At 36.3% G+C, this 17,405-nt stretch overlaps 1 protein-coding gene across 1 annotated transcript; it reads left to right on the forward strand.

Annotated features, from left to right (window-relative positions):
- The first annotated feature begins 6,567 nt into the window (after positions 1 to 6,567).
- On the forward strand, positions 6,568 to 9,886 carry LOC145063139 (MACPF domain-containing protein At4g24290-like). The gene is made up of 7 exons (XM_079010730.1): positions 6,568 to 7,275; positions 7,477 to 7,715; positions 7,793 to 7,994; positions 8,098 to 8,166; positions 8,267 to 8,453; positions 8,551 to 8,717; positions 9,068 to 9,886. The coding sequence occupies exons 1-7, from the start codon at positions 6,988 to 6,990 to the stop codon at positions 9,755 to 9,757; spliced, it is 1,842 nt and encodes a 613-aa protein (XP_078866856.1). The 5' UTR covers positions 6,568 to 6,987; the 3' UTR covers positions 9,758 to 9,886.
- The last annotated feature ends 7,519 nt before the right edge of the window (positions 9,887 to 17,405 follow it).

A 17,405-nucleotide genomic window follows, 5' to 3' on the forward strand; every position in this document is an offset into this window, starting at 1 on the left:
AGTCAGATTCATGATACTTTCCACGTGTCTCAGTTGAGGAAGTGTATCGCCGACGAGTCGGCAGTGGTACTATTAGAGGAAATTCATGTGGATGCGAGCCTGAACTATGTTGAGAGACCGGTTGTGATTATGGATCAGAAGATCAAGGTTCTGAGAAACAAGGAAGTGCGCCCCTGGTACAGGTCCAGTGGCAACATCGGAAAGGGTCCGAACTGAGTTGGGAGCCGGAGCGGGAGATGCGTGAGCAGTATCCAGAGTTGTTTGCGGAGTAAGACTTCGAGGACGAAATCTGATTCTAGTGGGGGAGAATTGTAACACCCGGATTCCCAGGTACATTATTTATTCATTTATTTTGGAGATTTTGGAGGGACTCGACGAGTTAACGCTTAGACTCGCCGAGTAGGATTGCGAATTTTATCCGGGTTAATGATCGGACTCAACAAGTCGACTAGTGGACTCGGCGAGTCCGCGCTGTTTAATGAAACCCTAATTCCCGTGGTTTGGGGCCTATTTAAAGGGGCTTATAGCCACCATTTGCGGCTACCAGACCCCTGAGCGAAACCCTAAGAGATCTAGAGCGTTTGTGAGGATGAAGAGGCCATTTTCTATCCTTGTGTGGGTGTTTTTGCAAGAAGAAGGTGACCAAGGCAAGAGGGAACTGAAGAGAGTGCTATTCCGCGGATTTCAGAGCCTAGGGACTTCATATTGAGGTACATATTCGATCCTTCTTCAGTTTTGGTGTTAATCTTTGAGAGTTAGGGTTTCTAGCCCCTTTAGAGTACAAATTGAGAAGCGATTGGTCCCTTCTTGTGTTGAGACTTTGGATCTGAATCCAAAGAGGTCCAGAGACCTTAACTCCTTGATATTTATGGGTGTCATTGGGAGATATGAGCTTCGGATGGCATATTAAGGCCATTTCTTCAAATAGAGCCATTAGGTCCTTGCATGGGCATCAAGATCCAAACTTTACGTGCTTATCTTGCTTAAGGAGGCCAGATCTATGGGTTAGAGGAACGGATCTGACCTCAGGAGGTCATTTGAGTTTGAGCATGGCATGAACTCGCTGAGTCCAAGAACAGACTCAGTGAGTAGGATAGTCTCTTGCTCAAATCCCAATGGAAAAAACATCCATAACCTATGGAGGGTTCTAGATTGTCTCTTGCTCAACTATTGAACAATTACAACTCAGTCCCTGTACTTTTAATTAATTCTTTTAATCCTGAAATTAATTCCAATTAATTTCTGATTAAAATATTAACTAAATAATATGATTTCTTATTAATTTATTATTTCCATAATACATTAATAAATCATTTATTTCAATTTATTAATCAAATAATAAATTAACCCCATTCTCCAAAATCATCTGTCTAGTTTGCTAGTTTTGAAGGTACCCCAAAAGGATTGTGCTACTATCAATTTAAGTATATACCAATTATGGTTATGAGCTTAGACACCTAATTCAACATTAATTAGTTAACAGAATACATAATTGTTCTTATTAACCGGTAATAAGTAACAAGTATCAGATTGGTTCCGTGTTTGGGATTTAACTCTAATATAAACTGAAAAATCATATTTTTACGCTTCTGAGCTTATGAGAAATATTAGGTATTGTTGGGAATTTTACACATAACTTAATGAAACTTTTCTGATTTTAATTAACAGTTTGTTTAATTCAGTAAAAAGTTAGGTTTGACAGAAGAGCTTGTTTTGGTTAATTTAACTAGGTAGAGGATATTATACTAGAGCCTGTTAGTTTTTTTCAGTACCAGGTAAGATAGAACACATTCAGAATAATCAGATATGGGCTGATTGCATGATTACGAAAGTCGTAGCAAAGCTGAAATCGTTTTTATTATTGATTTTGTTTGATTATTTTCACTGCAATTTTAGTTTTAAGTTTAATTCAAAAAAATCCCGTTTTCCAAATCAAAAGAAAAAAGGGGGAAGTATTGACTAGAATGTGTCTGATGCAAAAAGGCATTGACCGTTAGGTTGTGACCCTGAGGATTCAACCCTGCTTCCCTATGCTATATTATTAGCGCAACCAACAGTGAAATTTTATTTGTTTAACACGCCTGTGACAGCGTGTTAACATGGACCCAATAGGGAAGGGTTGGGCTCTTCACTGAGTAGTGAACAAGTTTTGCCTTCAGGTAGTGATGGACCTACATGCGAGGTGTTTACTTTATGGGTTAGTAATGGACCCATGTGTGAGGTGTCTACCTTGCGGGTTAGTGATGAACCTATAGCTAGGTTAAAAATAATTACTAATCATCTAGTATTAAAAGATAAATAACAATGATCGACCTTAATGATATTATACTGATGTATGTGATGTGAGTGATATATGTGATGTATGTGATGCTATGTGATGTATATGATGTTATGTGATGTATGTTGTGTTGAATATGTGATGTATGTGAAGTATGTGAAGTATGTGTGTTTTTCCTAACATTGTACTTATGGTTGACTCACTTAGCATTTGTTGACACTTGTTTCTTTGCTTGTGACTTTTGTCTTGCATTTGTACAGGTAACAGGATATGTTGGCCTGGTGAGGATTAGGGGTTTTGGGTAGTTACATTCCAGTTTATTTCTTAGTATTGATACTATTTGGACATGTCGTTGAGTTTTCATAACACTTGTTTTGGATTGGTTTATGAACTTTAATTTTGATGAATAATGTTTTTGGTTATAAAAGTAACTTTGGTGATGTTTTTAAAAAAATTCAAAATAAGACTCTCGCTAACGGATTCTGTAAAATAACTGCTTTAAAAATATAAAAATTTGGTGAAAATCATGATGTTACAGTATGAGTAGAGTCTGAGAAGATGCTAAGAGAATAGTATGAGAAACAAAGTAAATGACAAATAAAGAGTTAGACGAGATGAGAAAGACTATAAAGAAAGATTAGATTAGAGATAAGGGAAAGAAGAAAGAGTGGGTTTGTATGTTATTAAAGAAATAGATCAGATGATAGAGTATAAGATAGAAAAGAAAGAAGAATAACTCACTAGACACGTTGTGTATGATATTGTAGAGATTTATGTTTTATAGGTTCGGGTTGTAGCAACTGTGGTACCAGAAGAGAAGACAGGAGCACAAGGAAGACTTAGATAGTAGGGTGTTATTTATATATATGTCCTTATTTTTCATTTGTATGTAATAGATTTAATTGTAAACCCATGAGTTTTCCTGGGAAGTAAAGGTTTTTATTATAGTAGAATTCCAGATTGTAAATAAAACTCTAATAATTCCCTCAGATTATAAGCATAGAAAATTCAGGTCGTTACAGGTAATTTGTGGAAAATCTTGAGCTAGGGAAATGGATGTGGAGGGGTGGGAATATTTGTTTTTTTAACTGATAAAGAAATAAAAGGAAATGAAAAAAGAAATTATCAAGGGTAAAATAGTCATTTCAAGTCAACATGGACTAAGTGTGCAAGAAAAAACAAACCTAGGGACGATCCAAGTTAATTTTTGAAAATACGGACTAATCTAAGTTAATTTTTGAAAATACGGACTAAACGTACATTTTGGCACATGCATGAGGGACAAATGGAGTAATTTACCCTTAGATTTAAGAGTAAATTACACAAATCGTCCCTCGTGTAAGTGCCAAAAGGCACGTTCGTCGTTCGGTTCCTATTTTCAAAAATTAACCCGGACCGTCCCTTATATCTTAAAAAGGTGCAGGCTTCGTCCCTTATAGACTTAAAATGACAACATTACCCTTTTTATTTCTTTTTCATTTATTTTAAATATCTTTGAATATTTTTAATTATTAAAAATACAATTTAGTTAAAGTGTGGGTCATACCTTACTTATCTTTACATTTTCCCTGCTTACCCTCTTTCTTTCCAATATTATATTTTTCTCTAAAAAAACCACCTAGTGAACACATCCATTGTTTTCAGCCACCCAGCCACCCCTAACACCTCCATTGTTTCCAACCACTCCAACACCTCTACTAGGGCCAGAACTTCCACCATCATCCCAACTATCACCCACCACTTCATACCACCCTTTTTTTCCATGAAAACCCAAGTGGAAAAACCCAAGATCAACAAATACAAATTGAAGCAAATCGAGAAAACATGTAGGAGGAATTAGCTTGCAGAGAAAAGTCGAACCGCCTCTATCTCCACTTAACCCTAAATCTAAGGTAGCGATTGTAGATATCTGATGGCGGGGTAGATCCAAGTGTAAGAGACGGGAGGAGAGAAACCTGGTTACACGTCATCATCTTTGTCGGTTCGGTTTTCAATCAGTCATATCCTTCACTCAAACCTCAAAGAACGCTGACAAAATGAAGAGATGGGATCATCGGAGATTCTGGTGGTTTCTTTATGGTTGGTGGGATTAGGGCTTGGATTTCTGCACATGAAGAGAAGGGGAAGAGTTTCTGGAAATGGTTATGTCCATTGAACGGATTTTAACTTCAAGGGGTGTGCTCACGTGGTAATTTCCCTAAAGTGGTGCTTGGGAGGTTCTTCAACAGTTAAAGGAACCACTTGGATGGGTGGGGTGGGGATGTTGGGTTATGAACATAGGGCCTTATTTTTTTTGTTATTTTTGAATTAATAATAACAATAATAACTTTAAATTAATTGGGAAAAAATACAAAAAAGGCATAATAGTCATTTTATGTCTCGTAAGGGATGACGCATGTAAATTTAGACTAACGAGAGATAAAGCGTGCAACTTTTAACCAAACAAGGGACAGTCTGAGTTAATTTTTGAATGTAAGAACTGAACATGCCTTTTAACACTTGCACGATTGACGGTTTGTGTAATTTACTTTATATTTAATTTAGATGAGAAGATATTGAATATCTTCCTGATGGAAATTTGAAACCATGCTTTAAATTTTATTTTTTTAAAACCGATCCAACTAAGTAAAATTTATTTAATTCATATCAAATATATATCCAATTCAAAGTACTTGGATATATGTTTTGAAATTTTAAAAAATATTAGATTAATATGATTAAATTGGATCGGAACTATCAAAACAAAACCCCGTTATGAGAAATAACAAAATTTTTTAGCTAGCTAACATCACATGCACAAAAACATTGTCATGATCATGAAATCTAAAGTTATAAGAGTTTTTATTTTTAACAATTTCACAAGCTCTTTTCACGAACATTAAGTTAATTATTATTAGGTGGATGAATAACCTCAAGAACCAAATCAATAATAGTCTCCCCCATTTTTTTCAAACATATAGAGACGTCAGGAGCATGGTAATTCTTCATATCATTCACAACATAAAGCAAAATGTGAGAAACTTTCAAATGAATTTGATGCATACCAAAATTCGCTTCCACTTCCTTCTTTATCTTACTAGTATAGAGCTTATGTAAAACTTTTTTTTGAATCGAACAAGTTAAATAACACAAAACAGATACGAGAGGGAGTTACTAAAATCAAACAAGCTAAATGACATAAATTGAAAATTTGTATGTTTATGTACCTCAACCACGTTAATTCCAGTGAAATAAGAAATTTGTTGCCACACATACTCCACTAACCCCACCTCCAACACCAATGACCAAAGGTTAAAGTCAAAAAAAGTCAAAATCGATTGGTTAAAGTCGATCAAAGAGATAATCAATATACTTTGAAGTAATCCTAAAAATCAAAAATTAATTAGGAAACATACCTACCAACTTGCATTTTATGGATGCTAAAGGATGAAACTGCACATATTCAAGAAGCCTATCACTTTTTCATATGGTAGTACTCAAACCTTAACGATCTAAATTGACTCACCAACATGAAGTTAAGCATTCAAGCATGAAGTTTGGTTCAGATGAGAAGGGGAAACAGACGGAGAACTGAGGCACGAAGTGTTCAGAAGATGAGTCAGCGATGCCGGTGCCAATGATTGAGACATTGGCTGGGGTTTGGGATAGTTGTTTTGAGATGGGAATGAGAGGGTGTTTGGGATTGCTTTTATAATAGCCTTTTGATTTTTAGTTTTTTTAAAATGTTAAAAAAATTCAAAAAGATGCTTGGGAATTAGAAAATAACTTTTTGTCAAGAAGAAAAAAAAAGTTTTTTAAGAGTCATGAAATTGTATCTTTTTATGACTTTTAGCATTTGAAAATGTAAAAGACATTCAAAAGTTAAGAAATATCATCCAGATATTTTTTTTAAAACTTTTAATTTTTACTTCTTAAAAAAATTAAAAAAAAATTTATAAAAAAAAATTTGGGCTTAAAAAGTAACTCCAAACACCTCTGACCCGGTGAGAAAGAAGAACACAGTCGACCCTTTCTTCAACTTGGGTATTAGCAAATATGTCTTGAGGGCATTTTAGTCATTTTGCATTGTTACTAAATATGTTTAACGGAGGGTACCAGAACCACGGACCAAGGGTGTTACCAAACAATGAAGTATAGAAGTAGGGACCATTCATGACTAAATCAAAATATTAGGACCAAAAGTGTTGCTTTGTGAAAACCGTAAGGATTAAAACTGCATTTTACTTCAACTCTTATAAAATGACTTTTATAAATAAATAAATAAAAAGTTTATGTAGTATCCCAGACCTAAAATCTTGCGGGTGACTTGAAAATTCAAATTTTATTCATCAATCACCAATCACTACTGTCAATTCCACCTTTGAAGTTCGTTAATGGCAACAAACTAGATCACAACCTTCCTCGTCAACCCAATTCACTGCTTCTCATGGCGCAAAATACGCCCCTTTTCTCCCGCCTCTGCTTCTTTCCAAAATACATCTCACTCATGCCGATTACTCTCCAATCAAGGAGGAAAACTAGTGGTGATTTCACTGATTTCTGCTTCATTTCACCCAATTATTCCACTATTCACACACCAACTGTTTATCGCATGTACTTTCATTTCCATGAAGTTTTCTGCCTTTCTGGAGCTGGCTAGGGGTTAAACAATGTGTGCGAGCTGGATTGTCCATCGGTTTAGACATTGATTTTGGGGTTAAAAACTTAAAATGGCGCTTAAGCTTCCAGCTGCTGAAGCTGCAAATGTTGCGATTCAGTCGATTGGATGTGGTTATGATATCTCGTTAGATCTGAGGCTTACGTATTGTAAACGCGGTTCATCTTCAGATGTTGTTGGGGGTAATCATAATCAAAACCGATTGATTGAAGTTGATGAAGCTGAAGGTAGAGACATTGTCCTTCCTTGTGGACTCTTAATTCCTGATGTTGCCAGATCAATTAGATGTGATAAAGGAGAGCGGACTCGATTTCGTTCAGATGTTCTCTCGTTTCAACAGGTATACAAAATATTACTCCGTCCGTTTCATAAACACCTGCTCCTTAATCTAAACCCAATGTTTGCTGTAGCTACCAAATTTACGTGATATTCATGAACTAATATGAGAATATATACCTTTTCTCGTACTTATCCTTGAGTAATCAACAATCATCAATATGTATCTGATCAAATCGAGGTATCTGCAAACCTTGGTGTACAGATGTCAGAGCATTTCAACCAGGAACTATCATTGACTGGAAAAGTTCCTTCAGGCCTTTTCAATGCAATGTTTGAGTTTTCTGGAAGTTGGCAAAAAGATGCTTCGAGTACCAAAACTCTATCTTTTGAAGGCATGTTCATTTCATTATACACAGTTGCACTAGAAAAATCTCACATACTACTCTCTGATGATGTAAAGAAAGCTGTTCCATCTTCATGGGATCCTCCTTTGATAGCAAGGTCAGATTCATATAATTGATATGGCTTTCCACTTTTATGGGAGAAAATTTTAAATCAATCTTCTGTTATCCTTACAGTTTTATCGAAAATTTTGGGACTCATATAGTTGTGGGTGTGAATATGGGTGGAAAAGATGTAATCTATATGAAACAACAACATACATCTTCCCTTCAACCTGCTGAAGTACAAAAAAGACTAGAAGCCATGGCAGACAAGAGATTCCTTGATCTTGATGAACAATATGGAGTTCAATCTGGACGTATTTCTCAAAATGACATGGTATTTATTATTTAACCAATTTATTAAATGTTCATTTGTGTATGCTTTTTGAATTTTGATCATGTAACACTTAAATTCTCTTTAAAATCTTTATTTTTTTCAGTATGATATGAGGGAGCATAGACTAAGGTTTGCAGATACTAGTCCATCAAGTTCTTATTCTTACAAGGAGGTATAGTTATATACTTATATAGTAACCTTTCTATTGTTGTTTTATAATGTAATCAATTTGAGACAGTCAAGGTTAAATTCGTCATTTCACATGTTTACAGAATCTTGCTACCATTTGTAAAAGAAGAGGAGGGACTGATAATAGAAATTTAAACCATAATGATTGGTTGCATAGTGTGCAATTAGAACCCGATGTAATCGCAATGTCTTTCATTCCAATAACTTCGTTGCTTAATGGCGTATCGGGAAGTGGATACTTGAGCCATGCCATAAATCTATATCTACGTTGTGAGCAAACTCTGCTCCTTTTTTTTTGGACCGAATGAACTGTCTGTCTGATGTCTGTCTGAATCAGAGTAAATGATGACACTTGTTTTTTTTACAGATAAACCACCGATTGAAGAGCTTCATCAGTTCTTAGAGTTCCAGTTGCCAAGACAGTGGGCCCCAGAGTTCAGTGATCTTCCACTCGGACCACATCCAAAGCAACGAAGAACACCGTCGTTACAATTTAGCTTTTGTGGGCCCAGGCTATACGTGAACCTCAATCCGGTAACACATTATTTACTTAATTGTAAATAATGTGTGTTTTTGAAACAAAAAAAAAGATTAACTTTTATGTTAGTTTATATATTTGAAAAGATTTCAAGTGTCAGTGTTTAATTGGTCGGTGATTATTAGAATATTAAATTATGCTTGTAAATTTAATTGTAAGTTATATAAAACCTTAATAATATTTTATTAAAAGTTAAAACATAGGGTAAAATTATATTCTACAAAAATAGTCAAAATTTGAAATTTTTTGATCAAAAGATCCGACATGTAAAAAAAAACCCGAACCAAAGGAATGTAAATAAAATGTAAATTTATATTTGGTAACGTGTTGACTTTGGTGTTATTAGGTTGACGTGAGTAAGACGCCGGTGACAGGTCTCCGATTATACCTAGAAGGCAAACGGAGCAACTATTTAGCGATCCACCTGCAACATCTCTCTTCTCTCCCCAAACTCTTCCACTTCGATTCCGATCAAAATCGAAACTTCTCCGACGAATCTTACGACCACCGCTACTACGAAAAAGTCCAATGGAAGCATTTCTCCCACGTCTGCACTGCTCCGGTCGAATCAGAAAACGATCTCTCAATCGTAACCGCCGCCTGCTTCCAAGTCGCCGATCACGGATTCAAAAAAGTCCTCTTTTTACGGCTAGGGTTTTCAACTGTACTCGGTGCAGTTGCGATTAAAACCCCGGAATGGGATGGATCGTGTGGGTTGACTCGTAAATCGGGACTGATATCGAGTCTTATAAGTCATCATTTGACGGGGGTGTTGAAAACGCCACCGCAAGCGGTGGAAGTGAATATAAATTCGGCGGTGTACCCTGGTGGACCACCGGCTCCGATTCAGGCGCCGAAGCTGTTGAGGTTTGTGGATACGACGGAGATGACGAGGGGGCCGCAGGAGTCTCCGGGGTATTGGGTTGTTTCTGGGGCTAGACTTGTTGTGGATAAGGGGAAGATATCTCTTCGTGTGAAGTATTCTTTGTTGACGGTGGTGTTGCCGGAGGAAGCGGCGGAGGTTGGCGGATGTTGAAAGTTGCGATGATAGTTTTAGAATGAGTTGAGACTTGAGAGTGACTGCGTTTGCTAAATAATATGTTATGTTCGTTTATAATTCATGTATGCTATGTAAATAACATTCGAACATTCAATCTTTCATGCATTTTTGGTGATTGGATATTTTGATCTTCCTACTCATGTTCGAGAAAAGGTTTTTTTTTTTTTGTTTTTTTTTGTTTTTTTTTTTTTTGTAAATTAACAATTCGTTAGTAACAGAAAATTGAAACTAATATGGATTTTTTTTTTGAAGAATAAAATTACAAAATCATATATAATAACATGACATCATCCATAACCCTTGACTTCAAGTACCCTTTAAAATTGTCAAGAAGTATTTAAAAGCGGGAAAAAAAAGATCAAAGTGCTGAAAAAAATATCATATATTTTTTTAACTGTCAAAAAATGATTATATTTATGTCAAGAAAGGATTAAAATGTTGGAAAAAAAAGATTAAAAAGTAGGATGTTATACCTTGTGTTCATCTTTTTGTTCATCTGAATTTAGTTTAAAGAAATTGTCTTTTTTAACTATCAAGAATAGCAACTTAGCAACTTACTTTCCTTTATTGTTTATTACAAGTTACTTGCATTTAAAGTAAGATGCTATAATGGACAAAAAACGATTTACAGTATTCTGAAAGTACATTTCTATAACAAATAAACTTATAAAAAATTTGTTATAGAAATGATTCTATAACACTTCAAAAAATAATAGTAATTTACAATTTCGGTTCCTAAATAGTAACTATCCAAAAATTTAAGGTCGACGACATTTTCAAAGTTAATCAACACTTATAAAAATTAAAATAATTTACATTTTTGGCCCATGGGTTTCTAATAACTAAAGGTTTGACGGTATTTTATATGTACATTGTTATTACAAAGAAACTTATAAAATTGTACTTTTGACGTAGAATGCTATAATAAGGAAACTTATAAAAGGTAATAGTTAAACGAAACTTTTATAAAATAGAAAAAAATACCAGTTTAGCTCCTTGAGTATCCAAAAATTAAAGGTTAATGGTATTCGGAAGTACATTGCTATAAAAAAAATTATAAAAGGTTAACGGTTAGCTGACACTTTTAAAATTAAAGTATTTTACAATTTTGGTCCCATATTAACGAAAATTTCTAAGTTAATGGTATTTTTTAAGGACATTGCTATAACAAACAAACATCTTGGTTTGGATTGCTTTTGGCTTCTTCAAACCGAGCATCATCCTAAATTATCTAACAACAAAAAAAATAAAAAAAAGAATTTAAAACAAATATACAATAAGATAAATGAACCAAAAGTCACTTTCCAATTTCCATTACCTTTTTTCTTAAATTGGCTATTGGCTTTGTTTGAAGCCTAAGAAATGTTTGAATGTATTTTCACTTCACTGCAAAATAAGTAACATTTTCAAAATATCAGTGCAAAATAACCACCAAAAACTTGATTACATAACTCAAAATTGTATCAATAACACTAATTATTTTAGATTTTATAATAAATTAAAATGTTTACAATATTCATGTGTATCTATTATAGAAAATATGTATACCTCACAGAGAATTCACAATACCAATGTTCCCACTCCTCTTCAACGTCTCTAGTAGCAAACAACTATTGTTCTTGATTAAATCTTGAGTTGCCATTTTGAAAATGATCGACAGAAACAAATACAAATCTTGAAGTATCCTACAACCATCTACAATGGATTTGATAAAACATACATTAATAGATGGAAATAATAAAAACATAATATTAGGAGAACATAAAAGGGTTTGCAATTTGAAGATGGTAGCGTTACAAAATCGCATGAAATGGACTGTTTCATAATCTGAATTATGAGAACATGGAAAATAGAAATAGAATTATTATAGCAAAAGACCGGTCTAGTATCATGTCCTTATGTGAGACATCATGAATCATGTCCCATATGCTTCAGATATAGGATCGATTGCATGTGCTATAATATTCATCTGTTCTAAATTTTTCCAAATGCCTATGGCATTAAGAGGGAAGAGTACTAGAACTGGATATGACTAAAGTGATTAAGCAATTGTCGAGGACAATCTAAGGTTTAACAAAGATTGGTTGCCTAGGGAAAGTTGGAAGCATGGTGTAAATTTTTGGAGAGGACCATATTGACATATTCTGAAAAAAGGCAAATCTTTTCAGAAGTGATAGTCAAAATGGGAATGTGGAAATATTCCTATAGGTGGAAGTTATTCATTAAATCTGTGTAAGATTAGAAAACTTAATGTAAGAAGGATGTTCAAAGCAATGTACTTTGAATATGAGACTTCATTTCCATGGAGTTGATCTCCATTGGAATGCTATGTAATGTCTGTTAACAAGTCATTGTGACTTTGTGCATAATCATTACAGAGGATTAGTGCATATAAGTTTAAAATCTAACATATTTCGGTAAATGGCAGGAATTTGGAATTCTTGCATTTACGGTAAGGATTTGGGATTGTGAAATGAGAATCATTGAAATTATGTTCAATCGATCTATTCCACAAAGTAAAGATCATAGATAAACATAGTGTGCATACTTGGTGTATGGCATGACTAGTGTTTAGAAAAACATAGTGTACATGCTTGGAGTATGGGACAACTATTGTTTTAATTCAAGTATTAAGTTGATAAATTTGAAACATTATACAATGAATAATGTGTAATCAATATGGTGATAAATAAAAGGTGTTCTATTTATATTCATAAGTTCTGAGACCATATTGGATTCGATTATTCTTGTGTTTCACTTTGCATGTTTTGACTTCCAGAACAACTAGGTCATTCTTACCGAATGACTAAGTTATTCAAACCATCCACAGTCGGTCATATGTTGGAAGTAGATATGAATCAAGATTGTCATGAAGTTGGCTTGTAGATGTCTAAGATGTTAGACATAGCAAGAGTTGCTACAACACTCATGAGTGCTCATAAGTTCTGATTATTGGATTCAACCCACGTTCATTTGAATCACTTCATGGATTTTATAACGAGTGATCATGAGATGATAATATCTTATATTCTTTAAACCTAGAGATATGAGTTGTTGCCTATGAGTTGGTTATACATTGATTGTACGAAAACGCATTGGTAACTCGATGTTATAAAACGTGCCTTTGTGTATGATTCAACAAGTAGTAGAACAAGCATATGAGTCGAAGTTTATCCATTCCTTTTACCCTTAAAGAGATAGAAGCGATATCTGTGGGCCCCTCTATGATTTAGTGATGACACCCCGAAGTGTTTGGCCAAGCCTGGACTGATTTGATTTGTTCAATTAGTCGTTCATCAAAAATCGGAAATCGGGAAACAAAGAATGGACAGAGAGAATGATTATAATCCATGTCTTAGTTCATATGATATCTAGAATGGAGGAATATATGATCCCTTATCTAATGGACGCATCATTGATTTGTCCAGAGTTCCACAGCAGCTTTTAAGAGCTACGATTGCTAGTCGGGTTTTTGTAACACCGTAAATTTTCAAATAAAATTTTCATTTAAAATTGCATATTTCTCATAACATATTTCACATAAATCTCATTTATTTAATTTACAAATTACAACTCCATAATTGTCTGATTAAAATCCACAATCTTCAAAACATAACTCTTTCACTGGTGTGTGTACAATCAAGCATGTGCCTTCCCGCGATCCTGAGAAACCTGAAACATATAACACGGTAAACACGAAGTTTAGTGAGTTCCCCAAAATACCACATACAACACATTAGCCACTCGAGGCTATAACTCTGTCAGACCCTCCAGTCCATGTGTCTCAGTGGGACCCTCCAGTCCCACAACTCTGATGGACCCTCTGGTCCTAACTCTGTGGACCCTCCGGTCCTAACTCTATAAACTCTGAGAAATACACAACATAAATCACAAAGAAATAATGTAGGATATCACGATACACAGATAAGCACATAAGAAATCTCTATCACACAAAATACCACTCATAGTAAAGTATAGTGAGAAGACTCACCTCGACAACAAGCACGCATCCCCATACTCGAATCTTGAACTAGCCACCGCCTACACATAGGGTAGTTACCTTAATAAATACTTGATTCTCAACTCTAAGCAACCAAAAGTTATTCTTCTCTCTTTAACTCTTGAATTGGGTAAAAGACCATTTTACCCCTCCATGGTCTCCATTACTCATGTTGACCAAACCCTAAAGTCAACATAAGTCAAACTTCGAGTCAACAGTCCATGTTTGACCCGACTCGTCAAGTGCACTCTTGCGACTCGTCGAGTCCACTCGTTTCCCCAGAAGTCTCAAGAAGGTCCAGCTCAACTCGTCGAGTTGACCCCCAACTCGCCGAGTTATCGCACAATCAAACCCATCGGGACAAACGCTCACCGATTCGTCGAGTCAGGCCATGGACTCGACGAGTCCCTTCGATCTGATTCCTCATTCAGACGATTTCAAACAAATCTAGCACTCCAAACATTAGATCTGTCATCTCAAGGCTCAATAAGCATGTAAAGCTTCGATCTTTATGTTCATGCATGATGTTATTACTCCAAAATGCTAATACAAGCCCTTCATAAGTGATTAAGCCCAAAAACCCTCATATGGATGCATAAAGTTGGGACACCTAGACTCTAAGGACCTCACAAAGTCCAGATCTGAGGTCTAGAATCTTTGATAATTCATGCTATTCAAAACCCCAAACAAAAGATGGCAAAAAGCCCTAAAATTCCATAGATATGAGATCTATCCAAAATAAGAAGAATGGTGAAGACTTCATACCTTCCTCAGGAGCTCTGTACAGGAAATCACTGGATCCAACAGCCTCACCTCCAGCTCCTTGCTTGGTAACCTCATCATCTTCCTCAAATGATGCACACGAACCATAATATGAGCTTCTCTCTCACTCTCTAGCTTAATAGCCATTAGGGTTTGCTCTCAGTGGTGTAGGGTAACTGATGAGGCGGAAAGGGGGGCATAAGTTCCCTTATATAGGCCCCAACCCCGAAAAATTAGGGTTTCTTTGCCCAGCACCAACTCGGCGAGTCTGCCTCCCGACTCGTCGAGTCCATTCATTAAATCCCACACGACAACTCGACCCTACTCGGCGAGTTGGACTCCCAACTCGTTGAGTCACTCCATAAACCTCAAGAATTCAATCATACGATAACATACCTGAAATTCCGGATGTTACAGTTTTGGAGTCATACGTAATAATAGTTTTAGACTTATCCAAGTGGGAGACTGTTGGATTAGTGTCTAAGTCCATAACTATAGTTGGTATGTACTTGATCCGATTAGCATGGTCCATTTGGGTTTCATGGCGTCGGAACAATTTGGATAGACTTTTGTGAGAAAAGGATAATTATGATTTATTAATATATTATAAGTTCTAATATATTAATATGAAATCATATTATTTAATTAGTATTGATCAAGAATTAATTTGGAATTAATTTTGTGGTCAAAAGGATACTAATTAAATATATGGGGATTGATTGTGTAAACCATTCATTCTTATATATGTGGGCTTATGATTCATAGTTCTTCATGTTTGGCTAAACCCATGGAGTAACCCATGGATACTCCATGGAGGTTTTAACCCATGGAGAATGGAGAATATGGAAAGACATGAGTTACATGGTGTAACCCTAATAGCCACAATATATAAAGACCCCATGGCTCAAGAAATCGGCACTAAGGTGTATACACATGAGGGTTAACCGATTTGAGCATAAGGACTTTTCTCTCAAGTTATTCCAAGTTGTTGTTGGTGTTGTGTGAACCATTTGAGGTGTCACACTTGAGGCACTAGGCTCTTAAGCTCCATGGAATCAAGCTACAACACAAAAGGTATGTTACTATAACTAGTATCTTATTTGGTATATGAGAATGCATGCTAGTTATAGGTTTAATGCCTTGGAAACCATTTGCATGTATAATTAGTGAAAACATATATCCAAGATATTTAGGGTTGTATGTGCACCATAGGATGTTGTAGTATAATAAATCCCTTCAAGTTTTCCTATAATAATAGCTACCACACAAGTATGACCGTCCTCCCTTCGAGATGTTATATGGGAGGAAGTACAAAACCCCGATATATTGGGGTGAGGTTAGACGGAGGGTCATGGGGAGTACCGAGGTGGTACTCAAGACGACAGAGAGGATACAGTAGGTCAGGAGCAGGCTTCAGATTACTCAGAGTCGGCAGAAGAGTTATTCTGACAAGCGTCGTTCAAACCTGGAGTTCCAGTTCGGGGATATGGTTCTCCTGAAGGTGTCACCTTGGAAAGGTGTCATCCAATTCAGGAAGCGAGGCAAGTTGGGCCCCAGGTACATTGGACCTTTCAAGGTTGCAGCTCGGGTGGGCAAGGTGATGTATAGGTTGGATCTGCCAGCCGAGCTTAGTCAGATCCACAGTACCTTTCATGTCTCCCAGTTGCGGAAGTGCCTGGTAGATGACTCCACGATGGTACCTCTAGAGGATATTCAGGTGGACAACAGCCTGAACTACACTGAGCGACCGGTAGCCATCCTTGATAGGAAGACAAAGGATCTGAGGAATAAGAAGGTCGAGTTAGTGAAGGTGCAATGGCAGCACCGCAAGGGCTTAGAATGGACCTGGGAGCCGGAGGATGAGATGAGGGAGCACTACCCCGTGCTTTTCCCAGACGCAACAGACTTCGAGGACGAAATCTAAAATAAGTGGGGGAGAATTGTAACGTTCGGTTCCTGGTATGTATTTTAATAAAGAATTATTCATTTTTGCAAAGGGACTCGACGAGTAGGAGACCCCAAAGTTGTCGAGTAGGAATGGGATTTTTGGAAGCGGGACTTGAAGTTTACTCAATGAGTCGAGAAGCCTCGACTCGATGAGTAGGGTTGCCAGAGTGAAACCCTAATTTTCAGGGTTTGCACCCTATTTAAAGACCTTAACACCCTATTGTGGCCTCCCTCATCGCCTCCCATAGTCTAACAAACCCTAAATCGCGATTTTGAGCCTTGTGAGTGTGTGTGAGTGAAAACATAGTGATTCTTTTGTATTTTCATTGAAGGAGTGGAAGCTAGAAGTGTTTGGTTGAAGGTAGGAGCTTTCGATACAGAAGAAGAACTTCATTTCCAGCTCATCTGAGGTATAAAGTCTATACCTTGTCTATTTATTTATTAGATCTCTTCATGGGGTAGTTTAGGCCATATGAAGCATATTATGGAACACTTCATGAATGCAAGCATGTTTTGGGGTAATAACATCAGATCCAGAGTCTCTGAGGGACTCCATGGCATAAAGGTGCCAGCTTTATGGCCATGGGAGTTCCATGCATCATATGAACCCCTTTTTAGGGCTTTTTGAGCTAAATAACCCATGCATGCACGTAAACTTAGCAGCTTTACATGATATATCGATCGTAGGGAACCAGATCTGTGTTTGGGATGCATTAAGCCCGAATAAAAATGACTGTATGGATTTTGACTATAGGGGACTCGACGATTTGTTCATATGACTCGACAAGTTGGGTCGTGGTCCCCCAACCTTTTCTGTTGCTAAGTAAACTCGTTGAGTCTAGGAGCTGACTCAGCGAGTTGGACATGTTTTGGGCTTAAAGAATGAAGAACTTGATGAGTTCAAGGAGGAACTCG

Source organism: Lactuca serriola, chromosome 7 (assembly GCF_051521515.1).
Source record: "Lactuca serriola cultivar US96UC23 chromosome 7, Lser_US96UC23_V15, whole genome shotgun sequence".
Lineage (NCBI taxonomy): Eukaryota > Viridiplantae > Streptophyta > Magnoliopsida > Asterales > Asteraceae > Lactuca > Lactuca serriola.

Excerpts from the sequence above, each read along its gene's own strand:
- LOC145063139 (XM_079010730.1), top strand. The coding sequence starts at position 6,988 with ATGGCGCTTAAGCTTCCAGCTGCTGAAGCTGCAAATGTTGCGATTCAG. Across the intron at positions 7,995-8,097 it reads GTATTTCTCAAAATGACATG|TATGATATGAGGGAGCATAG; the intron begins GTATTTATTATT and ends TATTTTTTTCAG. Across the intron at positions 8,167-8,266 it reads GTTCTTATTCTTACAAGGAG|AATCTTGCTACCATTTGTAA; the intron begins GTATAGTTATAT and ends ACATGTTTACAG.